General features: G+C 36.8%; 2 protein-coding genes across 3 annotated transcripts in view; one reads left to right on the top strand and one right to left on the bottom strand.

Annotated features, from left to right (window-relative positions):
• LOC120462060 (DNA topoisomerase I, mitochondrial) overlaps window positions 1-8,857 on the bottom strand; it is a 37,104-nt gene extending 28,247 nt beyond the window's left edge. For both annotated transcript variants that reach the window (XM_089116364.1, XM_089116365.1), the window contains exons 1-6: window positions 8,593-8,857; window positions 8,353-8,434; window positions 7,495-7,576; window positions 3,812-3,855; window positions 2,695-2,820; window positions 1,018-1,108 (exon numbers count right to left, since the gene is read on the bottom strand). In XM_089116364.1, the coding sequence (XP_088972490.1) occupies window positions 1,018-1,108; window positions 2,695-2,820; window positions 3,812-3,855; window positions 7,495-7,576; window positions 8,353-8,432 (423 nt within the window). In that variant the 5' untranslated portion in view covers window positions 8,433-8,434; window positions 8,593-8,857. The remainder of the gene's footprint in view (window positions 1-1,017; window positions 1,109-2,694; window positions 2,821-3,811; window positions 3,856-7,494; window positions 7,577-8,352; window positions 8,435-8,592) is intronic.
• A 1,216-nt stretch (window positions 8,858-10,073) lies between these two features.
• Window positions 10,074-27,090, top strand: mlycd (malonyl-CoA decarboxylase). The gene is made up of 5 exons (XM_089116366.1): window positions 10,074-10,688; window positions 19,343-19,455; window positions 19,538-19,694; window positions 19,947-20,099; window positions 25,919-27,090. The coding sequence occupies exons 1-5, from the start codon at window positions 10,143-10,145 to the stop codon at window positions 26,462-26,464; spliced, it is 1,515 nt and encodes a 504-aa protein (XP_088972492.1). The 5' UTR covers window positions 10,074-10,142; the 3' UTR covers window positions 26,465-27,090.
• Window positions 27,091-27,747: the final 657 nt, after the last annotated feature.

Below are 27,747 nucleotides of genomic sequence, written 5' to 3'. Positions count from 1 at the left end.
ATTTAGAAGAATATTAGTTAACAGACAGTTTCTGGTCTCATTGACTTCCATAGTATATTTTTTTCCTACTATGGTAGTCAATCCGACCAGAAACTGTCTGGTTACTGATATTCTTCTAAATATCAGAAAATCGGCTGAATGAATTCGAAAACGGTAAAACTCAACTGTTTAACTCTGGGGGAGTTGTAAAATGAGCCTATTTTTTAAAAAAACTGGAGTATCCCTTTAAGTTTCAATGAAGACTATTTTATTTTCTTTCTTTTTTTTGTCATAGTTTTACACAAAAAATAACCTGGTGGAGGCATTAATATAAAATAAATTAATAATAATGCAAAAATCACTAATGTACAGTACCTCAGAACTTTCCAACTGTGCCTTTATGTAACTCATCTCAGCATGTGTCCTTTTTAAAGATTTTTGGATTTCAATACTACAATTACTAGCATTTCAGCACAGAGTCACTAATGACGCTTTTCCACTACACAGTTCCAGCTCAACTCGCCTTTGTTTGGTTTTCCACTGTGTAAAATTTGTACCTGTACCTGCTTTCGGGTACTTTTTTCTGAGCGAGCTAAGGCGAGCTAAAGCGATACTAAAATGTGACGTGAAAACAATGCCCATTGCTGATTGGTGAGAGAGAATCGTCACCATTCACTACGTTATCATTGCAGATGGAGTATCCAGAATAACCCCGTCATGTTTAAATAGTTTGGCCAGAGACAGTTACTAAACTTACTACTAGTATTATAGCAACTCGGAAGAATACGCCGTGGTCAAACGAGGAGGTGCAGACTTTCCTCTGTTTGGTTGCCGAAGAGAGGATCCAGCGAGAGCTTGATGGGGCAAAGAGGAAACAAAAAGGCGTCGCTATGACGACCGGGTACTATTTGTGGCGGTACCCGGTCGTCATAGCGAGTCAAGGCGAGCCGAGCCAAGCTGGTACTGATAATGGAAAAGCGCCGTAAGTTTTTCTCTCTATAATCAATGTACCACTAATGCACTCTGTGTAAAGCGCACCTTTTCTTTTTTGTCCTTATTTTTTTTCTTCTTTGCTGTTGCAGAGTTTCCCTGTCCCTCTTCTGCAACTTTCTTCTTCTTCTTCTTTGGCCTTTCAGGGACATACAGTAAGCAGTCAATACATGTAAAGCTTTTCCATCTCTTAATTTCCTGATGACAAGAAATGTTTCTTGTGCACCAAATCAACATATTAGTATAATTTCTGTTTAAGGACCACGTGATACCCAATTTAAGACTGGGGTAATGGCTGCTAAAATTTAGCTTTGCAATCACAGGACTAAACTACATTTTAAAATAGAAGAGTCATTTACAATATTACTTTTTACTGGATTTTGAATAAAATAAATGCAGCCTGGGTGAGCATAAGAGACTTTCAAAAAAATAATACCAACCCCATCATATACAAGTGCATGATATACAGGTATCTGTGATTGATGCAAATTATCTTTTTTTTGGTAAAAAGTTGAAATGAAAAATGAAAATTACCCAACGATTTACTGACCCTCAAGCTAACCTAGGTGTATATGACTTTCTTCTTTCAGACGAATATAATCTGAGTTGTCCCACCTCTTTCAAGCTTTATATTGGCAGTGAATGGAGGATATGATTTTGAATGCCAAAAAAGTGAACCCATTCTTAATAAAAGTACTCCGGTCTTCTGAAGCGAAATAATGCGTTTTTCATAAAGAAAAAAAAATCCATATTTAAAACTTCATCAACTAAAATAACTAGCTTACGACTGATTTACAGCGTAAGACTAACCCTTGACCTAACACATGGCGCATTGACGAACACAGAAGAGCTAAACAAAACACGGGTCACAAAGGAGTGTAAAACGAGAATTTTTAAACATTTAATACATTTTATAAATTAAAAAAATTATAAATATCGGAGGAGTTTGAGTTTGTTGCCCAGCCCTCTTTGTCTGAACCACGAGAGCCGTTTAAGCTTACTATACTCCTACGTCATACATCGCATCAAATGTTCCTCTTTGTGCGCAAGTCGACTTGCGTAGGTCGTCTGGTGGAAACTACTTATTTTAGTCAATAAAGTTTTAAACATGGATATTTCTCTTACACAAACGCATTGCTTGAGAAGGCCTTTATTAACCCAATAGAGCCGAATGGATTACTTTTATCAACGATAGATGCACTTTTTTTGGGCTACAAAATATCATCCTCCATTCAATGCTATTATAAAGCTTGAAAAGAACAGGGCGTTTTTTAATATAACTCTGATTGTATTTGTCTGAAAAAAGAAAGTCATATACACCTAAGAAGGCTTGAGGGTGAGTAAATTATGGAATCATTTTCATTTAAGGGATAATTCACCCAAAAAAAAAGGGATAAGCGAAAAAGAGCAGTCATTTAAAAAAAAAGTTTAAGTTTTATAAGCACTAATGCCCGTCTTGCTCTGTTCTGTGAGACCTTTTCAACGTAATTGCCTATTATGTGATGTCACAAATGCCATGGGGTGAGTAAATCAAAAGTAAATCAAAAGTTCAAAAGTCAGCAAAAGTTTTTTTTTTAAAGTGAACGACTCTTTTAAGTAAAAAGTGGCACAGCTTACCTATAATAAATAAAAATTATATATATATATATATATATATAAACAAAGGGATGTGTTAACTTATTGGCTTTTTCATTGCTACACCCAGGAAAAAACAAAACAACTTACAAAGGTGCTTCTGAGGTAGAAGAGGGAGCATCTGTTTTATCCGCTTTTCTTTTCCTCTTTTTCCCTTTCCCTTCTGTTACAAAGTCTGGATCTTTGTCTGGCTCTTCCTTCACAGTCACTTGAGACCTAAACGAGACAAACAGCCAATAACACTTTATAAGGCTGTGAGAACTTCAGTCAAATAAAGAAAAAAAAAAACCAAAGGACAAAAACAGATTGACCAATGACAATGACTAAATTATGGTGATTACACAATAATGCTTAATGGCCACTGATGATAATTACATAATTACAGTAATTAAGTCCAAGGATAATTGCAAAGAGATGCAAGCTTCAATTTCCATAAAGCATGATTCAGATGTGGTGGGAGGTGAGCAGACCAAATCAATTAATTACAATCACAATTACAAATGGTTCAATTCAGCAAAGAACTTTCCAGGAAAGGTTAAGTGTAAAAGAACACTCGGACACCTTCAGCAGTTTTAAAGTCTGACCTCTGTCGTGTAAATCAACCTCCCACCTGCAATCACCAGCGGGAATTGATTTACCAAGCGTCTGATTGTCAAAGTCCTTGATTAGAGATCTACCGTTCTTATCTACCGAGACAGAAACAGTCAACGAGAAATTTGAGATGGTCTAACTTTTATATCTGCAAATCCTACATATTAAATTATATCTGTATATGAAATACAGCTTTGTGTTAATCGTTTGCTTTCCCAGACTTGAGCCTCAGGCACCAATCTACCCACCCCCCCCACCGCCCATTTTGATCTGAATGCTTTTCACTTATTACTTTTCTGACATGCCACATCTTTCTTTCTAATAAATAAATTAATTTCCTGAAAGACAGCCAATGTAGCGAGAAAATCGGAATGGATATTGTCCAGAACTGCGCACTTTCAAATCATCAGAATTAATTTTCATCAACTCTAAAGGAAAGAGAAAAAAAAATATGATTGCATATTTGAATTGTAAATGGATTAAAACTCATTTCCAAGTGCAGCTGCTGGCTGCTGATGCCATTTCTCTAAATCAAAAGTCTGGATCTGCGATACGATGTGCGGTGCTGCTAGCTACTAAAAATACCCTCACATGTGACACAGTGGTCTTACTGTACCTTCTTTCATCAAAGTCCATGCACTCCTCTTTAGGTGATTTCATCTGAAAGATTAAAAAAAGAAGAAAAAAAACATGACATCTAGCTGATGGTAACTTCTCTTTTGCTTTTCCTAATTATGGTAGCACTATTGCCTTGATCGTCTGGACGGCGATCAATAACAATGGACGCCGAGTTAAACAGCAGGGTTTAATGCAACTATGGATTTGAAATAATATAAATAAAATGTTCATTAAATTAATAATTAATTTAAATAAACCGTTTTTAACCCCTGCAAGGCAACAGTAAAAACAGTAAAAGATCATTACAATTTAAAATACCCGTTTCATAATTTATTATTGTTTTACTGTTGTATAGTGTCACTGTCACATGATCATTTGTAATCATTGCAATATGTTGATTTAGTGATGAAGAAAACATTCCTTCTTATAATCAACATTGAACATAATTGCTATGCCTAATATATTTTAACAGTGACTTTTTTTGTGAAGTTTTTCTTATAGCCACATTTGATCAAATTCAATGCATCCATGCAGAAAAAAAGTACATTTCTTTAAAGAGTAACTAAGGCCCTGTTTACACGAGAACACTTGCGGGTAAAAACGTAAAAATATATTATCGGATGTGCCTTTCGTTTACACGGTGACGGCGTGAACGCAAAAGTGAAACCACCCTCCAGAGTGGAAATCTTAAAAACGCTCAACCGTCGCATTCCCGTGTAAAGGGAAAAAACACAAAAGTCTGCTAGACAGCGAAGGTTGTACGGAGGCGCACGGACTTGGTATTGTTGTGTGGTAGTGCTCCACATTGCCACCTAGCCGCCTGGAGTGCATACTGCATTGAATTTCAAGCACTTTTGCGTCACCATATGCGCGCGGATTGCCCACCCAAAACGCTTGTCTAACGCAGAATAAAAAGTGATAACACAACGCCACTTTCACGTTTTCTCTTCAGAATCGTTTCCGTGTAAACATAGCTTAAACCCCCGGTCAGAGCCTGACTCCACCCATAGACATATACACTAGACCTCACCTTGGGGTTCTAACCATGCGTCAAAACCGCCGCCATCTTGGAACAGGGGTCTTGTCATACATACAGTCGGCAACGCGTCATAGTTGGGGGGCGTGGGGGAAAGCAGCGCGACCATCCTATGTATTTGAATGACAAAAATGTCATATTGCGAGTCATTTATGCCTGCCGACCGGCAACGGTACGTTGCAAAATTAACTGTAATAGGTTATGATTGCCCTTATTTAATTAAAAACAGGGTCAATGACCCAACCAAATGGCCGAAGGTGTCGTTTCCAGACTATTGTTATCTGGTTGAATCTCCAGGTAAGACATCGCGGAAGCTACCGGCAACACAAGCCTATTACTCAATCAACTTGCGTATAAGTTACTATAAGTCCATAAAACCATGTCACTTACCAATTGTACGTATGCTTCACTCCAAACTATTAATCCTTTTGTAAATCCGGTGATCAGTTAGTAGCTACGAAGTTGCAGAGGGACTTTGCTGACAGTTATCCGAATTCTCACAGATTGCAGTCTGATAACCTTCAGCTGATAACGCTAATGTGACTGAGACATCCCTTATTAAAAACAACTAAAGGAATATTGTAGTATTTTAGGACAAAATATTATAGTACGTTAATCCTATAGGAATACTATAGTATTTTGGGACATAGCCTCGAAGTATAGAGGTATTAAAGAACATCACAAAAGTTATACACTACTATAGAATAATAGCCATAGGATTACTATAGTTCTTTTTCGTAAGGGATGTAACGTCAGACAAATCTGGCCCACTGCCTAATACGAGTTAAACATCTACTACTATATCACCTATCACACAGGGACCTCTACTCACTAATCTAATAAGATATGATTAATTTTGCCATTTTGTCCTCCTATCCGGTTCTGTATGCATGTAAGAAAGGCTGTAGAACTTCAATTTATAATTTGTTAGTTTATTGGTGGTACAGAAAACGACACAGCAACTCTTCAGCATGATTGTCCCGTGTATTTCAATGAGCGCCAAGGCAATGTTTTCCCCCACGGGCTAAATTCACACCACGTGACGGGGCGTTCCCGGGGGCGTTCCCAGACCAACCGACTGTATCTATAGGATGTAGCTAGGTAACGCTGCTATCTCTGCCTTTACTTCGAATTCATTGATGGTGGAGGACTTTTGTGCAGCGTATGATTTTCACGGATGAAATCTGAACTAGGAAGAATGTTTTAAAAAAAAAAAAAAAAATCTATATATTTTTTTCTTTCTGGAATCAATGATAAATACATGTCTGACCGTTGGAACAAACCAAAAAAACAAGAAAAATCGCATTCATGATGATTTTATTTCCGTTAGACCTGTGTCTACTACATTGACGCTGATGCATTAAAGTGGAGGGGCTCCCCTGTTTCAAGATGGCGGCTCTATTGACGCATTCGTTCCAATGAACTGCCGTAGCCAAGGTGAGGTCTAGTGTACATGTCTATGGACTCCACCCACTGGCCATATTTGAAAATGCTGAAAAAGTGGGCAGACCCCAGCAGAGATACAGGGGACGAAATGCTAAAACACTCTATCCTGATCAATACTCGCAATTCCAACTCCGTGACTCGCTATAGTGGTTTTGACGAAACAAGCTGGTTTTTATACTGCCAAGTGCTTAGCTCGTACCAAGAGAGTGGTGAGCTGAAACCTGCGTACGTCACGAAATGCAGAACAACCAATAGGAAAATTCAACTGCAGTAGCCACCGTTCAACCTGAAGAGGGCAGCACTAAGACGTTTTTACACTAAATATTGTAGAAATAAAACACTTTATACACGAATGTCAAAAAAGTTACTCGAATTAATGACTGGTATTAATAAAGATCCATCTTACAGATCATTAACTAAAAAAAAAGTTGGTTTAGTTACTCTTTAACACACGTGTTCGTACATCCCAACAAATTGAATAATAAAATTCAAAAATAAGTTCCAAGCAACCTACTTACTGACTTGACAAGGACATTCCTTTACAATTCCATCTCATTCCACTGTGCAAGAACCAGTAAAACATAGTATTAAGGTGGCAGGTAATAAATAAAGAAGAGGCAATACATGGAAATAGATGAAGGAGCCACATTATGCAAATGTAAAGGTGCAGAGGGAAAAAGGGGATTTGGTAGGTTTGACGCACCACATGGAAGCCCAGTCTAATCAATGGCTTACAGCCTGCTATAAGGGAAAGCCATCTAGATCACTTGAGGCCAAACCCACGCCCGAAGCTGTCAACGAGAATCATATTCCACTACAAAAATATCTGCATGGCTGGAAGTAGGTTCACAGATAATGAGTGGTTTGGTCCAACCGACCTGAAAAGGGAATATTGCGTTGTTTGCCTTGCGCAACAGTCGATTCGTTACATATCTGTTTTCGTAACCTATGGATCTGTCATCCAGATCACAGACTCGATTGCTCGCTGACTAAACGCTTTTAGGCTATGCTCTGCGTAGCAGTCCGTTCTTGTTATATTTGGGTCCCTGTAACCTATGAAACAGACTGAAAGCTCTGAATGATACGACTGCATAAATATTCCTTTATAGCAAAGCTAACAGGGCCACTTAATTAAGCTGGACTTGAGAGAATCCCAGGGGCATGACGAAAGAAAATTAATGGTGACATTGAAGAACTACCTTCCTGTGCGTTTTCTCCTTCCCTTCACGCTGAGACTTCACCTTTCCTTTAGCCCTTGATTTCTTTTTCTTTGGGTTTACTCTGCGGAGGAACACAAAGGATGAGGTAGGGAATATGAGACAAAAGACAAGCATATATGGTTGGGAATAAATGAGAGCCGAATCCATATAACGGCTTTAAAAATAAACTTCTCCCTTCACTGGAGTGTTTGACAGTGTGCCAGCAGGCTTCGTCACAACAGGCTGCTGTCAGCAACACTTACAGGTGTTCAAGTCTTTCATCAGATTAATTACAAATGCCAGAGACGGATGGATGTCCCCGGTGTTAGCGCGCTCATATAATGCGGTAGATATCAAGTAAGTATAATTTATTCATAAAGAAGATGAGTACAACTCTCTGAATAATGAATGCAAGCTCTCTGGCACTCAGTTCACACTTGGTTAGATTTACGATTTCTGGTGCACATCATTTGTTTGGGGGGCTCAATTTGTCTCCATCTTTCGCAGTAACACGAAAGGCGTTTCGTGCTGCAAAGTGCAGCGCTGTGTATAATAATGTGCAGCTGTTGTTTGTGTTGCCATTAAATAGCGCTTATTCTCAGTTGACTAACAAATGTTTAGCCTAGCCGTACACTCATATGCAGACTTCATTGATGCATTAGAGGTGATGTGTGAATTTGAAGAGCACAATTACAGGATGTCAGGAGGAAGTCAAGAACAAGAGTTTCTCTAGCCCACAGAATATTTGGACAAGTGTTTGGGGATGTGATGTGATTAGACACGCAGTGCAACATTTGTTGCTGATGTTGTATAAAGGGCCTAGTGGTGCGATGTAATTTTAATAACAGCTGTACTCACGCAAATGCATCTTCACTCGAGCATGGATTGTCATTCAACTCTTTTTCCATGGCTTTCACAGAGCTTGAGTTCTCCGCCATTCCTAAAATGTTGATGAAAATCAGAAATGCAACAATTTTACAATATAAACCTGATATGAAAGCCAATCAGGTGTCTTAACTGGTTCACAAACTAACGTTACACAAAAGATAAAATGCACTAATGGAATCAAATCAGTAAACATTAATGTAACTTTACAACCAGAAAATCCGTAGATTGTGCAGTTGTTGTGAGTCCGCGTGGTTCCTAATCATACAGACGATCCACTGGTTTGAGGTTTTGATGTCGTGGGTATTTTTTAATCCAGTTTATCCTATCTTTAAAATGTCGTTGTAAAATTACCTGGTTCAACAAATAATAATTTAAAATCGTTTAAAAAAAAGTCGCATGTGAATTTGAAAGGTCTCGGACTCGGAGTATACAGCAACTGCAAGCGTTAGCGCCAAAAAAAAAAAAACTTTCCAAACAGGTTTCCCCAAATGCGTCTGCCATGCCATTGGTCGGACAAAAAGGTATTCCCGCCTCAAGATCACGCCATTGGTTGATTTTGTTAGAGAGCCGTCTCTACGTTTTCTAATTGGCTAATACACCGCGGTTATTTTCCTGTCACAGAAACAACACCATAGACTCTATGGTGTTGTTTCTGTGACAGGAAAATAGGCATAGACCAGAGCCATGTATTGAGATGGCTCTGCCATAGACGAACAACACGATTCCGCAAGAAAACACTCTTCAGAGAAAGATAAGAGTGATTTCTCCGGACAATAACTTTTACAATAATGTTTAATAATGAATTAATAATCAAACAAGGCAATTTCTAATTTATAACTTTATAGAATAATGTATTTGTTTATATTTTCATTTATTTACTTATTTTTGCTTTACATAGCCTACTTTTTACTTTTATTTTTACTTTTACTAAAATAAATTTATCTGGGGAGTGGGAAACAGGGGTTTCTACCCTTCAAAATATCAATTTAATCCCCTGGGTGCAGGTTTTCAAACATTATCGGATCAGATTGGATCAAATTTGGAAAATAAATTGTTTAAAAAAATGATTCTGAAATCAGATTAGAACGCTAAATCCAATCTTGGTTTTGATCTGGATCAAATCAAATCACCAGTTTGTGTTCAAAAGGTTTTTAATTGGGATACCTTTGTTCCAATGAAGATTATCCCAGCAGAAGGGTGGATTTTAAACTGGTCAAAAATAACATTTTTATAAAGTAATACACACACATTTTTATTTTTATTTTTATTTTTTTTACTCTTGATAGCCTAAATTTACCTGTAAAAGTAATAAATTAGAAGTAGACATGCTATCAAATCTTTTGGTAAAGTAAACATGAGATTTTGGTGCCATAAATAATCAAACACATGTAAATATCAAATAAAAATATTATATTTAATTTGAAGTTGTTTTTGGGGGTGATTCAATCCAATTTTGTTTTGAAAAACCATCAAAAATTGGGAAAAATATGACCTGATCCTGTATAGCACAACATGGGGTTCCAGACTAAACTTTTTGAACAACTGGGTAATGGTTACTAGTGTTATAATTTTTTTTATAGCGTTTTTTTTTTTTAGTTCAAATTTGTGAGTTTTTAGGATAATCATCACACAGAATAAATTGCACTTTGTACTGGCATGCATTTGACATAGAATTGTGCGCGTTCCCTTTAAGAGATCCCGGAAGTTCAACATTGTATACTAGGTAGGTTTATTTCTGGTGCGAATCTGTCAAGCGCGCAATGACACCTTTCTATATAACTACAGCCGCGCGCTCTTTGCTAAAGTATTATCGACACAGAGCTGTTTTAAAAACGGTCCCGGGACTCAGAGCGTGGGAGTTCAGAAACATGTATCCATGCACTTCCATCGCAGAGCACAAAAGCATGGAGGAGATCCTGAAAAAGACAGTGGTCCCATTGCCCACCTATGAGATGAGAGACAAATCTCCACCTCCACCTGAATCCAACAGTCTGGAGTTTATGTTCTTCTACAAGAGTTTAGAGAAAGAGCAAAGACTGGAGTTTCTCGCGAGGTTGTCTCATGATTTCGGGGTAGATCACAAATGGGCTTTGGATCTGGCTGCGAAGTTGCAGGACACTCAGTTGCGGGATGTGGCCACGATCCTCCAGGTGGAGGACAGGTTACGGTACAGTTTAACACCTCGGTACCGACAGCTCCTAACCCACATCAGCAAGGTTCAGGGAGGGGTGAAGTTTCTGGTGGACCTCAGGGCAGATCTCATCGAGTTCGCTTCTTCAAAAATTAGTGACAGCCCACATATGAGGGTAAATACTCATCATACTCAAATATTTCATCGTTTTATGTATAAAATGTAATTGTTTTTGGGGTCATTCTAAGAGAAAAAGTGCATGTCCTTCATGCAGTGTTGTGGTTTAAAAGTAATGTTGCAATACTGGGTTACTCCTTTAAAAAAAGTCACTAATTGTTTCATTTTAGGGAAAGTACAGGTTACTTTTTCTCACCTGGGTTGGGCTTGCTTTTTTTTTTTTTAATACCAAAAATAATGGCTAAAACATTTTTGGCAAAAAAGTCTCATTCACACACCTAAAGTGAAATTATTATTTCATATTTCACACCAAAATTGAGACGATCCACCACACACACAGGCTCTGCACCTTACTCTAAAATACACGAAAAAAAATAAATAAATAAAAATAAACCTTACTCTAAAATTCTCTATAAATTAGAAAACAAAGTAACTTGCTTTACTTATTTGAAAAAGTAACATTTTTTATGTATTCATTTTAATTTGAAAGTAATTTGTTACTTTAATACTTGAAAAAATCGTCTGATTACGTAACTCTTTTTGCTTGTAATGCGTCACCCCAGCACTATATAAAGTTGAGTTGTGTCCACAATAAAGTTGAGTTGTGTCCCCTCCCTAGGCTGTCTCTCAACCTTTTTTTTTTCTTTTAACCATTAACAGTTTCTTATTTCCTCTCTCTGTTTCTGTGATTTTGTACAGTAAACTTGCTATCGAAAATGTGATATAAATGTAGAAATGTCATAATTTTCTGCTGGCATGGAATGACCTTTTGGCTTTTCAGATGGTGTCAGTGAATACTGCATTCCTAAAAAAAGGCTTTGGTTATGACATGGTATGGAAACTTGTGATTTGCCCTTTCCCCTACTTTAGATCCTGGTGGTCTCTGATTTCACATTGGTGGTGGTGTTTGGTGCCAGATGACCTTAGTCCCACATTTGTGAACGTCACAGGCTTCAGCTGTGACATAGTTTGTAATGTTTTGGTGCCATATGTTTGAATTCATGGCATGCTGTTTTAATTTAAGTCACAACGTCACATGGACACATGTCTGTGTACACAAGTGAAAAAGTCTTCAGTGGCCAACATTTTGTTACTGTTTTAGCTCCTCTAAATTTGGCTAAATTGACACAATTTCATACAATGTTTTGAATGATTTGTTCAGAAATCAAGAATAATTTATTATGAACCTTATGCTTTTAAAAATGTATGATTTGTATCCCTTTTTCCCTGCAGAATTCTGCAGTATTGTAACACTTCTTGCCATTCCCGAAATGCAACAAATCCCCTTGCGTGTTTGTGTGTTAAATATTTTGGCAAATTAATTTGATTATGCTTTCAGCTATCGGCAAGCATGCTTTCAGCTTCATTTTACACATTTACCGTGTTTAAAATCCTTTCTACAGAATCCCGGACGTCTTTTACCTCAAAATCAGTGTAGAAAATGTGAAAATAGTCTATCTGAGAATAAACCATTCATTAGTATTCAAGTCTGGTTGGGCCATTGCAGAATAAAAACAAACTCCTTTTACTCCTTTTCAGAATAAAAAAAAAAAACCTTTTTGTGTACCGGTTTTCCTTGTCCTTTGGATAATTTTTCTGTTGAACTCAACAGATTGACACTGTTTCTCCTCAAAGATTTGTCTGTAATTGGCCTCATCTGTAATGTCCTTAGCCGTGATGGCAACAATCATAGAAAGATGAACTGTAAAAGGTTCAACCAGGCGCTCAGGTAAAGTTATAAAATCCGTGGTAGGTGCTCTTGGGGTTGGGAAAAGATCCAAAGAAACAAAACGCAGTTCCCAGGCACTCAAGTTTTCAATTAAGAGAGAGGATAAAGTTAAAAAGCCTTTATAGTACTAAATAAAGTTTTTTTAACTTTATCCTTCTCCTCATTGAAAACTTGACTGAGTGCCTTGGACCTGCTTTTTGTTTCTTTGAATAATACAAAAGAAAATGCCATGCTTCACGCAACATACTGTATACTCTTAAAAATATACTATTTTTAAAAATCCACAAAGAACCTTTAGTATCCATGCAACCTTTCCATTACACAAAATGTTATAGTAAGAAGGTTCTTCAGATTTTTAAAAGACAGCCTTGCTTTCATTTGAACCATTTAATGCGGCATCTACTTTGAAAAAGATCTACGAAGAACTACTGCATGTTGGGTTTCATTTGATTTGAGTGTTTTGAGGCCAAGTAGGTCATCAGACCAATATATATATATATATTTCAGGTTCTTTTCAAACATCAGTATGATATTCTCTGCCTTTTTCAAAAGTGAGCTTTTCTGTGAAGTGCAAAGAAATCATTGAAGTCTGGACAGTTTCCCCCATTTCAGCCAAAGAGATGTGCTCTAAAGATGATACACAGGGCAACTTTTTGAGCACTGTTGCTGGGAAATCTTGCCAAGCGATTGTTGCTTGGACACTTTCCCATTGAAAATGGGCAATACATTTCTATCTGGATAATTTAGGTTGGTCGTGGGCCCTGTGTCTCATATGGTTGCCCATTGACGGCAACAATGCCCAGCAACAATACTCAAAAAGTTGCCCTGTGACTGTGTATCATCACCTTTAGGGGTTGTAGACGGCCTCTAGGTCACTTGCACAATATCTTGTCCTGGTGCTTATTTTTGAAGCAGTCTAAACTCCAATGTATTCTTTAATTTTAAGAGTAAATGCCCAATTTTGTCACTAGGAGCTACTCTTTGCATTTTGATTTTTCATGAATACGCGCCCTGGCCGTATTACTAAAAAAAGAATATTAGTGTATTGCTTACTACGCTGGCTACTATTTCTTAAAAGTAATAAGTGAAAAAGTACTGAAATACTCAAGTACTCAGAATTTTAGTACTTTTGCACATACTACTTTTAAGAAATAGTAGCCTTTTTTCTTTAAATCCACATAGAATAATCTTTTTGTTCCTCAAGAAACCTTCTATGTGAAGGAAGGTTTCTTTTGGAACCTTCCAACAGTTTTAAAAGAAACAAATCTTTTTCTTTGCATTTTTAAAGAACCTTTTGCACTATATTCGACCATTTGTATGATACATAATTACCTCATACAATTTCAATTTAAATATGTTGTAATTTGACATATAATCAATGACATCTGAATACTTTCTGAAAGCTCAATTGATGTCAAGCTGACATTCAGCCAAGCAATAATTTGGTCACATGACCATTCATTGTGTATTCTGCACTTCATTTAAAAGCCCTTTCACATGTTGCTGAGTGTTAGCACAGCTCTCAGCGTTGGCTTCCCCTGCTTCTCTCTATCTATAATAATATTGCATTACAGCATATCCCTAAGGAATGCTTCAGAGAAATCGTCTGGCACACCTCCAGCCCACTGGGCCCTATATCAGAAATCAGATTATATGTCATTAATATGTCTGAGTTAGTGATAGTGGGGTGAAATAGCAGTCAGATTCAGGGTAAGGAGGTTTTCTTTTACCCAAACTGAACCATTGCAATTTTCAGTAAAATGTTTTCAGAAAGTGCTAAAAAAATACATAGGATATTATTAGTACATGGGCTGGAATGAAGTGTGACATTGCAAACCATATTTTCTTCAACATTCTTACTGCTTCAAATTAATAATCAGGAATATATTAGCATTTATTTAGCCAGTAATTGTGAATCACTTCTCAAGATTGGTGTAAAAATAAACTGTTTTAATACCTTAGTATTAAAAATGACTACAACACCTCTGATTCACCGACAAAGAGACTGAAAACTAGATCCAAAACCCATAAACTGTGAACTTGCACCTGAACTGATTTAGCTCACCTCCTACCAGCCAGAGTGCTGAAGGGCAAAATGCATTAAAACGACAATAATCGGTCAAGACAGAGAACAGCTAAGATGCTGAGCTTTGCAGTAAACTTGAATCACACATCCCAAACTCTCCCAAGCAGAATTATCAGGATCCCAAAGAAATGTCAGTTCAAATCTCTGGGCAGGTGTATCTCTTGATATATAATCGATAAAAACATGTAGTCTGTCTGGACTCAAACAGGTGTCCTGCAGATCTCCTCTGAGTCTGCATTGTTTCGGACTCTCGGCAAGCTTTCCACAGTTTTCCTCAGAACAATTTAGATTGACTGCACTGATTTCCCCTCTGCAATATTAATGATTGAAAGTTAGTTACAGTGGGTGCCTTGTCAGTTAGCCATTTACATGTCCATCCTCAGTCTATTAGTTTTGACGTTAGGTTTATATTATAGCAGGAGAGGTCTGCTCTCTGAAGCACTTTAAACAGAAAAAGAAAAAACTCAAATACAGCAATATGTTGATTTGATTTACATCTACTACATGCCATTTTCAACATATTTTACAAAGCTACATCTATGATTTTAATATTTTGAAAGTGTTAACATTTATGTGTTTCTTTTGGTGTAAAAAAAAATAGAAATAGCCTATTAAACAGTTAAGTTGATAAGAAAATAAGTTTTCTTTTATTTATTTTTTTGCTATTAGGATTTCACACAAAAATATTGTTTGGACCCTAATAACTTTCAATATATATTCTTGTGTTTTTTAAAAGGATAGCCCACTTTGAAATTAATTTTTGATATGTTTTAGCTTACCTCAAGGGCATCCAAGATGTAGGTGTCTTTGTTTCCACAGTATTTTCAATTTTGATATTTTTAGGTCTTGTCTGTCAGTCATATAATGGAGGTATATGGGGTCCACCTCAAAGAGCATGCACAGAGAAGTCCAAATTAAACATGTTTTAATGACTCGTAAATGTAAGTACACATTGATGGCCTAAGACATGAAACGAGTGGTTTGTGTGAGAAAATGAACAGTTACATTGTCTACATAGAGATTTCGGAAGCGCTACCTTTCACTGTGAAGAAACATATTTAGATATACAGGAAATCGCAATGGAAGACGATTTCGATATATCAACAGACAACGTTGAATTTTTTTCGCAACCGTGCGAGAGATCATCGGCGCTTTCCAGCGCTTGTACAGGCCGATGCGCCCGCGGCCTCAGGTCACTTGGACGTGACTGTGATTACAAGAGGTAAAAACGATATAAATACTGTTCATTTTCTCACACAAACCACTTGTTTCGTGTCTTAGGCCAACAATGTGTACTTACATTTACGAGTCATTAAAACATGTTTAATTTGGACTTCTCTGTGCATGCTCTTTGAGTTGGACCCCATTTACTGGCATTATATGACTGACAGACAAGAACGGTTTGACCTAAAAAAATCTAAATTGAAAATACTGTGGAAACAAAGACACCTACATCTTGGATGCCGTTGAGGTAAGCTAAAACATATCAAAAATTAATTTCAAAGTGAATTATCCCTTTAATGGATGAAAGAAGATCATACAGGTTTAAACCACTAGAGGGCGAGTAAATGACAGAATTTCAATTTTTTGGGTGATCTCTCCCTTTAAGTCATTTATATATTTTACAAAGCTACATTTATTAATTTAAATGTTTACTTAAAGTCTTTATATATGTATATTGAATGTTATAATGCATTATATGTTTTCTTTAAAGGGATGGTTCACCCAAAAAAGAAAATTAGCGCATGATTTACTCACCCTGAAGCCATCCTAGGTGTATATGACCTTCTTCTTTCAGATTAATGCAATCTGTGTAAATATATATAAGTAAATCATGGGAATAATTTTCATTTTTGGTTGAACTATCAGTTTAGTTATTGTACACAAAATCCATTATAACATTTGCAGAATTTTTGTTACATATACAATTCCTTGTTTGTCATGTGTTTTAATGCATTATACTTTCTAAAGGTGAGTTCACTGAATAGATAAGTATTATAATAATGTATAGTAATGTTAGTATTATATTATAAACATTACAACTGTGGTTACATTTATTCACGAGACCATACAATACATTACAAGGTGCATTACTGGGCATATGTAATTAATGCATTTAAAAGCATTACATAGAAAGTGTTACAAAGTAGTTTTGTGAAATGCTCACGGTGTAAAACAGACTTTCATTTTATGTGTGAACAGGTATTGCTCTAATGCCATGATCTCTTCCATTTGCACCTGCCTTCTCCACTTTTCATTCATGTCGGTTAAATCTGAGAATGTCAAAGGCCCAATTTCACGTGCCGTCATTGACACGCAGCAAATGTTCTCTGCCCTTTTAATTTAAAGCGTGGCAAAGGTTTTTCTAGCACTTCGGTGGGATTAATAATTTGTGATCTCGGCATCTGCCTTGATGCTTAGTTTAGTTTGAATTCGATATCTTCCCCTCTCTTAGACATACAAGAAAATATATGAAACGGCCCAAACAATGCGGCGCTTTTGAAAGTCGTGGCCTGCAGTGCGATGGTACATATCAAAGTTGGATTTATGCAAGCTTGGCCCCAGAGTAAATTCAGCCGTGTAAGCAAATACAACTCTTTTTGAGGTGAAAACTTTCAGCCGCCTTGAATTTAAAGGTAGAACATCGAATAAATGCTTAGAAGTAATTTCCCAGCCCAGAGAGGATTTGATGAGTTTAATGTTAAGTGGAACGCTGACTTCTGGGGCAGCCATAGGCTGTGGATTGCACCGAGTAAAGCTGAGACAGACAGAAAAGCAAAATGCTGTAGACTACTACTCCAGTTTAGTCCCCAATGGCCTGCTTGCCTTGAACAGCCATCCCGTTTTCAAGAAACACTGCAATCTGAACTTTGTTAGATTGTTTTGGTGCTATTGGGAGCTTCAGACATCTTCCCTTCACACCCCCTGGTTATTTTCTACATGCAAATGCATCACTTAGTGGCACTTATGTATGCTGATCTAAGCAAACCGGCTTTATAGGGAAAAGCGTGCTGAGAAATGATAATTCGAGATCTTTCGCTAGCAGGCACCGCTGAAAGTGCTACAATAAGGTCAGATTTTTCGTGTACTACCTATAGATGAGGGCGAAGCACGCACAGATGGCCTGTGTTGATGTTTGATTGACAGGCCCACAATTCCTTTAAGCGCATGCATCTGTGGGACAGGCTAGCCTAGAATTTTTAAAGCTGCTTTGTGTGAGTCCGTCAGCGACTAGATCTAGATTTTTGTATGCACGCTGTGTTCCTCATCACCATTATGAAAGAAATCTGACCCTCAAGGGAGAGTGCACAACCATATCTCATGTGGAGAGCAACAGCTCTTTGATGAAATGGAACTGTGTTTACCACAGAAATCTTTCAGCGTCCTCGAACACCGATCCCTGCGCTCTAATGAGAACACCACCCGAGCAAATAAACACACTAAGAGCTGCAGAGGGAAATGAGACTCCTCTGAACGTGTTGTACAGGACAGATGAAATGGCAACTATGAGTTGGTTGGGGTTGCTTCACAATATCTGTGAAAGCGCCTGTGAAATATTAATTCCACCAACGGAAGCCGCACACTTTATAATTAGGCACCATTATGAGCGCAGCTGTACTGAGAACGGTTCTTGAAAATTGTTGGGTATTGCACATGAATTATAATATCAAACAAGCAATGATCTACTCTTTTGCAGCAAGTTTTTGCACATGATTTAGTTTTGCATGATCATTTTCAGAGGTGCGAGGACCCTCTTGGAATTGCTCCGGTTTTGCATTCCACACCTTGCATTTCAAAGCAGTCCAATTCAGTATTTTCATATGTAACTTTAGGTTTGTGTTGGATTTGTAATGAAAAAAATATTAAATAAAATTATTTAAAACATTATTTAACAGTTTTAATTTGAACATAACTCACATAACTTTGTACCTACACCGTAAAAAAAAAAAAAAAAATATATATATATATATATATATATATATATATAGTTGATAAAAAAAATTGTTATCACAACATTTTTTCTTTTGTCAAATCAACTTAAATAATTTATTTAGTTCAGATAACTTATTATTTTGAATTTCTGATGCTAAAATCAATCTCCATTGTTTTAACTCACTTTTTCCATTTCAATCAACTTAAAATTTTAAGTTAAAAGTTTAAGTTAAACCAACAATATTTTTTTACAGTGTGACTGGAATCACATTTAAAAAGTAAATGATTCCTTTTAATTTGAGTCTGATTTGATTTGGTTTAATTCGGGTCAGGTTCAATCCAAGGTTATTATGGTTAAATAAAACAATTAAAAACTTATTTATTAATGAACTTCTTATAACTTATTATTATTTTTTGTTAATTGAAATAACTGAATTAAAATAAAATGTAAATATTATATTAAAAATAAGTTTGTTGAAGCACTAAAACTAAACCTGAACCTTATTCATAAAATATGATAGTTCATAAATAATAGTATAGACCATTTCACAAAATGTAAACACTGGTCCAGAAACACTTCCTGTTTCAGTTTGTAACTGTTTTCTTTATTTCACATGTAAAGAAAACATCTTAAAGATGTTTGTTTAACTTTTTGATTCAGTTTTAAATGTTCTGTTGGTTGTATTTTATCCCAGCTTTTATGTAGTGTTAAAAAATTGAAACAGGAAGTGCTTCTGGAACAGTGTTGTTTACATCTTGTGAAATGGTCTATATAAAAAAAATTAAAAACTTAAAAAGTAGGGGACTTTAAGCTGTAGGACAGTATATGCTGGTGATGAAACTACATGTTCACTACTCACATTCTTTATCAGTTCTTCTGTGTTTGTGTATCTTGGTGTGTTAGGATCTGAACAGCACTCTGAAGAGTCTTCTGTCAGAATGGTTCTCTGTTGGGTTACTCCGACTCGAAAGAATCACTTGGCAGTCCCCTTGCGAGGTCCTTCAGAAGATCAGCCAGTAAGATCTCTCTCGTACGTGCAAACATTTCCTTTTTCCTTTTTTGATGTCCTAGTTGAGCCTTTTTTCTCTGATCTTACAGGTACGAGGCGGTGCACCCTGTGCGGAACTGGACGGATATCAAACGCAGAGTGGGGCCGTACCGTCGATGTTACGCCTTCACCCACGCTTCGATGCCTGGAGAACCACTGGTGGTGCTTCATGTTGCCTTAACTGAGGACATAGCAAATAACATCCAGGTAAATGCAAATGGCAATCGCATTTGTTTTTCATCACAAAGAATAATTGATGGCTGGGTGGTTAAAATTTAAATTGAGTGTAAATGTGTTATTGGGTCCATGAATGATGCAGGATCAGGCAAATGTATTCAGAGACAATAGTGGAGTAATGTACAGAGAACAAAGACGATGTGCTCAGAATGTACAGAAATCTGCCAATGCCTCCAGTGAGTCCCCTGTGAGTCTGTTACTATGTGCCTCTTATTTTCCCAGGGAATCGTGAGAGAGTTTGCCACTTTAGATGCAGAAGAGGATGTGAACAAGATCAATGCTGCCATCTTCTACTCCATCTCCTCCACTCAGGCTGGGCTGCAGGGGGTGGAGCTTGGAAATTACCTCATCAAGAGTGTAGTCCGAGAACTGCAGGTGGGCAAATGTAGGAGAACATAAATCATAAAGAGATGTTAGCGCTGCTTATGTTCATCACAGCTGTTTTAAGAATGATTGCATCGAAAATTTGGTAAATGAAAAATAAATGCTTGAAATCCGCCTATATATAATTCTATAATTATATAACAAACTATTATAATAATGAATCGATGATAAATTACTAACAGAATTAATAAATAATTAATAAATGATTTTAAACATTTCTTTAAATAAACAAAAATTATTAAAGGGAAAAAAAAGAAATGAAATGTCAGTTTACCTATGGATTTTATATTTTTTAGCTGTCTAATAAAGTTAGGTTTTTAAAGAAATGTATATTATTATTAATATTTACATTAATTACATTGGGTTTAAAAAATACAATGTAACATCTTAAATTGTGGCACTCGTGGTGTGAGAAGCTGAAAAATACTATATACAATGCTTAAAACAATATATAAATAAAAAGGAATAAAACAATATATCAACTTATAAACCAGTTTTAAAGCCGCGTTGAAAGTCTAATCAATAGCCTACAGTCTTTACTGGTAAATTAAAATTTTGACTATATCTTTCTATAGCAGAAATAGTAAAGGTAATATGTGGTTTCTGTGTGTTTACTAAAAATGCTTATATGGTAATTTTCCAGTAAATTACCAGGTTTAATGTGTGAATGGGGCCTTTGTTAATCTATAATGTAATGTACTCAAAATAGCTTTGTCTAGATTTTGTCAACAAATACTAAATGCAATTTAATGCAATTAATTAAGCCATATTATGGCTTTTTGTAATCAATTCAATAAAGATTTTAACTGATTGACAACCTTAAATACTATAATATGTTTAATATATTTGTCCCACAGCATCACCTAGTGCCAGGCATTGTACATTTCATTTAATTTCATTCATTTTCTCTTCATTTGAAAGGGGACTGTGTACATTAATCAACAAGGAAACAACGTAAATGTACCTCAGTTAGCTCAAAAGTGCTTATTTTCATCGGTAATCTCCCAGCCTGGTGTAAAAAAAGGCAACCTTAAAAGATAAGCACAGGTTTAAAATCACAAAAATAAAATTACATCAACACACTATGGTTAAGAAATACAATTCACATAAAACAAATATATAATGTTTAAGTGCACACAGAAATCATTTGTGCCCACAAGTTTGGCTCTCTACAAGACATATTTGTGCATTCTTTATGAAAAAATAGCCTGACCAAAAGCTGTTTTTCTCCAGGCGATAATGCAGTCTTCCCTCACTGCTGCTCTGGTTACCAACCTTTACTAGATCTAAAATGTATTTTGCATTATGCATTGAATGTTTCTATCTGGAAGGAAGAAAAAAGCAGAAAAACTAATAACATTTCAGCTGTCACCCTAAATAACATGAGGAAGGAGGGACACGTGGCATGTCACAGAGCTGCCTCTTTACTAGATGAAGGCGGAATTAAATGGAAAAGAAACGAGAAGCACTCAGGTTTATAGATTTGGATGAGTTTTTCTTCAGCAGGCGTGTTGGTGAAACAAAGTGCCGGGTGTCTGTTTGTGTAATAGAGGTAAACCCCAGTAAAGAGCACTCTGTGGAGGGCTACGCTTCTCTGAGTGCTGATTTACCCGTATGAGAGATTGAAGGCATCATTTGAGTGAAAATGACAGCTGATAGATTTTATTTCATGCAAATTGTGCATGTTGATGCTCTGGATTGGTGTTTGAATTAGATTGTTTTTGAAGTCTGTGTGTGTGCAGCTTGCTCATTTAGATCTCAGTCTATAAATATTCACATTAGCCTTACCAAAATACATTTTTTTTTCCACCAGTTATAGTTTTTACTATTGTAAATTATAAATTTACTTTCTTGATTGATTTTTTTTGATTTTTTTCTTCTTAAGTACAGTGTCAAGTTTAACTGTTTAAACAAGTCAAAAAAAGACTTTCAGCTATTTTATTTAGCGACTTTAGGACTTTTGTCATTATTGTTGACACTGATTAAACTTGAGGAAAAGTTAGTGTAATCTTGTTACCTTTTAAAGGAGAACTCTGGCGCAAAATGAACCTTTGGTCTAATAAAACATTGGTACCTAGTCATGATAATCGAATGTAAAGAGTTTTTTCTCTAAAATCGGTTTAGCGTATATAACGCTAGTAATGGGGGCATTTAATAAGTAAAAAGAAATCGCTAGTTTATACCACTAACAAGGCTCAAAATAGCCCCACACCAACACAGTAACATAATGAGGGTCCATACATGCAAAACGAACTGTTTACCAAGATGACTCGAAGGCCTGTATACACGAAGTGGACTGTCTTTATAAAGTATCTTCTTATTAAACGGTCTGTACACTTACACAGTTCTCAATGCTTCGTTTTGCATGTATGGACCCTCATTATGTTACTGTGTTAGTGTGGGGCTATTTTGAGCCTTGTTAGTGGTATAAACTAGCGATTTCTTTTTACTTATTAAATGCCCCCATTACTAGCATTATACGCTAAACCGATTTTAGAGAAAAAACTCTTTACATTCGATTATCATGAAAACAACCGATGTTTTATTACACCAAAGGTTCACTTTGCGCCGGAGTTCACCTTTAAGAATTGTTCACAAAAAGATTATTATTATTGGTTCTTCTATGATATCATTGCGAATACCCCCTTTTGGGGACCTATTTTTAAGCATGCGGTTACTTTATACATTCTTTCAAACTATAAAGACCTTTGTCAGGGTATCACCATATTTAAGTATTGACAGGAATGAAAACGAGGCAGTGAGGGATAGAATACAGTGCATTCAATGGATTGTACTGTTGTTTAACAACAATCCGATGAATTGTCTTTCTGAAAAAACTTTCAGTATACAAAAACTCCATAAAACAGTTGTGAAAATTTCACGACCCATGACCATTTTACAATTCCATTGTAAAAACTGTACATCTATTCCTCACATCCTCGTTTTCATTCAATATGGCATCTTACCTTACTAAGGTCTATAAACTTTAGACAAACACTTCTCAAGTTTTCAAGGTTAAGCAATGAGAACGATTTGGCTAGACGGTGGGAAAGCATCTATAGATGCCAATAAAGAAACTTGAGTGTCTGAGCTCATTCTTCCGCTAAATAAAGAGTAAAGGTGACTCACTATCCCACAAGGGGGTGATTGGCGTGATGGATGGATGATAGACAGAAAAAAGAGGTGAAGAATGGTATGATTTAGAAGAAGAGGAGGGTTTGCTTGTCTTTCAGCCGAATCCTCACAGGGCTCTTTTGCACTCACTTTCTGTCTTCACTCTCTTCTTGTCCTTACTCTTCATTTTCTCTCTTTCTCGCTCTCCGTAGCTTTAAACCTGCTGACCGATGTTTTACAGTAAATTGAGCTGATGAATGAAAAGTGACCCTTGGACATGCTTAATCTTCCTTCTCTCTGGCCTGTCTGAAGGAGTGATGCATGGCAAAGTATGAAAGCAAAAGAGAAGTGTGATGGACTTGAGATGTGGAGGACTTAAAATCTCTGCTCCTGTGGGGCCAGTCTGACACGTTTGGTTTGTTCAGTGCTTTCTTCTGGTTGAATGTGGGCTTGAGCGAGAGAGAGAAAATGAGTGTGTCTATGCCCTTGTGGGTGAAGAAGAGACACTGTGGACTTGTTCGACATGGTTTTTAAATCAGCACAAATGGAATGTGTGGGATAGGAAATAAGGAGAGAAAAAAAGATGAAGTAGAGCGGATATACTACTGTCCAAAAGTTGTTGTTTTTTTTTTTTTAAATTAATACTTTTATCCAGCAATGATGCATTCAATTGATCAAAAGAGACAGTAAGTACATTTATTAAGTTATAAAAGATTTCGGTAATTCTTAATAATAACTGTACGCTATTAATCATGTGTTAATCATGAGTAATTCATCATTTATAAAGCATTAATAGACATTAATAAGCAGTTTATAAATACAGCTATAAATGCTTTTTTCATGATTATAAGCATATCGATAATGCGTTTAATAATTGTATTTTCATACTTTGTTAATGATCAATTAATCATTTCTAAATGAAGTATAGCAGTATTTACAAACCAGTTATTTAAGAGTTGTCAGTCATTCATAAGATCACTTAGAAAGTGTAAGTAAATGTAGTAAAATACAGGTAGTTATAAAGCATTTAGTAGTGGTCAGTTAACTATTTTGTGAGCTCATCTAAAGTGAGGACTATTCATGCATTTTATAAGGAGATTTAAAGCTGCATCAATCTTCTAAACAGTAAAATGTAACAAACACAACACAGTGATACAGAACATAGAAATATTTAACAGCCTTTAAATCTCCTTTATAAAGGCTTTACAAGGCCATGAATAGTCCTCACTTTAGATGAGCTCACAAAATGGTTACCTGACCATTACTAAATGCTTTCTAACTACTGAATAACAGCATAAATACATGTTAAATGAAATGATAAATTGATCATTAATAAAGGATGAAAATACAAATTTTATATATGCTTTTAAATCAAGAAGAAAGCATTTATAGCTGTATTTGTAAACTGTTTACTCATGCTTAACTAATGATTATTAGCATGTACCAAGATTTCAAATAAATGCTGTTCTTACAAACTTTCTTTAAGCAAAAAAGCAGCCCTACAGCTTTTAACATTTATAATAACAGTCAATTAGGATAAAAACAACACCATATCAGCATATTAGAATGATTTGTCAAGGATTATGATACACTGAAAAGTAATGCCTGCTGAACACTTTAATGGGATAGTTCACTTTGAAATTAATTTTTGACATGTTTTAGCTTAAGGGCATCCAAGATGTAGGTGTCTTTGTTTCCACAGTATTTTCAATTTTGACATTTTTCAGTCAAACTGTTGTCTATCAGTCATGTAATGGAGGTATATGGGGTCCTCCTCAAAAAGCATGCACAGAGAAGTCAAAATTGAACATGATTTAATGACTCGTAAATGTAAGTACACGTTGATGGCCTAAGACACGAAACGAGCAGTTTGTGTGAGAAAACGAACGGTATTTATATCGTTTTTACCTCTTGTAATCATAGCCATGACAAAATGATCTGACGGCACGGTCGCTTCGGTCTGCGCATGCGCCGGAAGTGATCGCTTGCGCGCCTACGTCACTCTTTGTTTATACAGAGATTTTGGAAGTTTTACCTTTCAATAAACATATTTAGATATACGGGAAACCGCAATGGAAGACGATTTCAGTATATCTAAATATGTTTAGTAAAAGGTAAAACTTCCGAAATCTCCGTGTAAATATTGAGTGACGTCACACGCAAGCGATCACTTCCGGCGTAACATTGAACTGATTCAGTTCGGTTCAGTTGGACATTGCACAACTGATTCAGATCACTTGGATTACACGAGGTAAAAACGATATAAATACTGTTCGTTTTCTCACACAAACCGCGCGTTTCGTGTCTTAGGCCATGAATGTGTACTTACATTTACGAGTCATTAAATCGTGTTTAATTTGGACTTCTCTGTGCATGCTCTTTGACGTGGACCCCCTTAGCCTCCAGTGTATGACTGATAGACAAAAAAATGTCAAAATTGAAAATACTGTGGAAACAAAGACACCTACATCTTGGATGCCCTTGAGGTAAGCTAAAACATATCAAAAACGAATTTCAAAGTGAACTATCCCTTTAAGTATTTTACAACATTACTATTTTTTACTATATTTCTGATCAAATAAAGGCAGGGATGGATAGTAAATAATTTAGCAATGTGTGCATGTTAGTATAGATATTACAGACAGAGACTAGATAGAGTGATTGGGAGTTAACTGTCTGTTTATCTTTCTGTGCAGAGTGAGTTCCCCCACCTGACCCAGTTCTCCAGTCTGTCTCCCATCCCTGGCTTCTCCTCATGGCTGCAAGGGGTGCTCGGACAGCACAAGAAGGAGGGACGCGCCACGGAGCTCCTCTCTGAGCAGGAGTGGAGGGAGGTGGAGGATGTGACGGGAGCTGCTCCCGGTGCTCCGGCTCTGGAAGCCCTGCGCAGGCTCATCGGCACCAGCGAGTGGATCCGCTCGGATCGCCTGCTCCGCTCTCTGGAACCTGCGCTAATGCGGCTCTGTGCCTGGTACCTGTATGGAGAGAAACGGCGGGGCTACGCCCTAAACCCTGTGGCCAACTTCCACCTTCAGAACGGTGCCACCATGTGGAGGCTGAACTGGCAAGCGGACATCAGCCCGCGGGGCATCGCCAACTCCTGTGGCATAATGGTTAATTATCGCTACTTTTTGCAAGAGACCAGCACTAACAGCGCTGCCTACATGCAGAATAAAGTCATTAAGGTCTCGGAGCAGGTGCTGGGGCTGGTGTCGCAATTCCAGAAGAGCAGCAAACTCTAAATCAAATCTCTGGCTCTGCATTTGAACAAGATGATATGCACTTAAATTCAGGGTTATAATTTTTAATATCTGATCTGCACTGGATGGATAAACGTAATGAGGGTTAAACAAGCCTTTTACAAATCCATTGGGCTCTGCGACTGAAACCAGATTATATCACATTTCATTTTTAGTTGAGATGGACAGTTGTACTCTGCCTTTCTGAAAGACAATTTAATCTCATTTTAAAAGGGACATTTACTCACCCTGAATACCTGTATGAATTTTTTCCTTCCTTCCATCATATATATGGTGTCCAAAAAATAATGATAAAGCATTAGTAGTCTATGTGATTTGTGCACTATATTAAATGTGGATTTTTTTTTTTCATTTCAAGAGAAGAAAAGGATAATTGTCCAAACGATTCTATTTGCCTGGGCCCTTTTCAGCAGTGCGTTTCAGTTTGATTAGCTGGTTGCTGATTTTGATGTGGACTTATGCTCCATTTTGAAAGACTGTGGGTAATGAAGCAGGAAAAATCTATCAGCCCCTGTCATGTCTTTGCCTTCTCAGCGTGTGTATATAAGAGAGCGTGCCAGCGCGACTGAGTGGAAGCTGCTGTAATAAATGATGTTTTGATTCCTTCATTAGTGTGATCTGATTCACTGTGAAATGGCTGTCTGTATTCAAATGTGACTAAATGTGCACAAAATTGTGTGCAAGCTAAAATGATTTATTTATATATAAAAATTCTACCTGATTTTCTTTCTTTTGTTTCTATTCTAAACATGATGTGCTATCGTGGATGTTTGATCGATATTGGGCAATGGAGGATGTTCAAACGTTTTTAACAGGAGGACAGCACACTATCTCGTTGGGCCAGATCCTATCACATTTGAACAGATCTGTTCCATGGCGTTTTAACTGGCGGTGTTTAAAGAGATTTAGCACTCTCCAGCAAGCACTTTATTCCTCCGTGACTCTGGTGTCTGATAACAGACTGCAGTGTTCAAGTAGGCCTCCTGTCTTTTTCTCCCTCTATTGTTGTGTAAAGTATCGCAGTGTAAGTTGACTGTGAAATTGCATTTTTAACTCTTAAAGGAGGCACGCATCTCCCCCCTCTCTCCGTGCGGTGCCCTAAAATCTAATCAAGTGAGAAATAAAGCTAAAATGAATTGATGATACATTTGTGATATTCACTTAAACTGAGCATGAGGTGGAAACGTAACAAAGCGGACAATGTTTAAAGGATGCCCTTGAGAAACTCCTCCCACAGTGAGAGAGGAAGTAACCTTACTTTTAAG

This window comes from Pimephales promelas, chromosome 10 (assembly GCF_988280905.1).
Source record: "Pimephales promelas chromosome 10, fPimPro1.hap1.1, whole genome shotgun sequence".
Taxonomy (NCBI): Eukaryota; Metazoa; Chordata; class Actinopteri; order Cypriniformes; family Leuciscidae; genus Pimephales; species Pimephales promelas.
The sequence above is the reverse complement of the archived record's forward strand: the minus strand, read 5'-3'. Positions and strand labels throughout refer to the sequence as shown.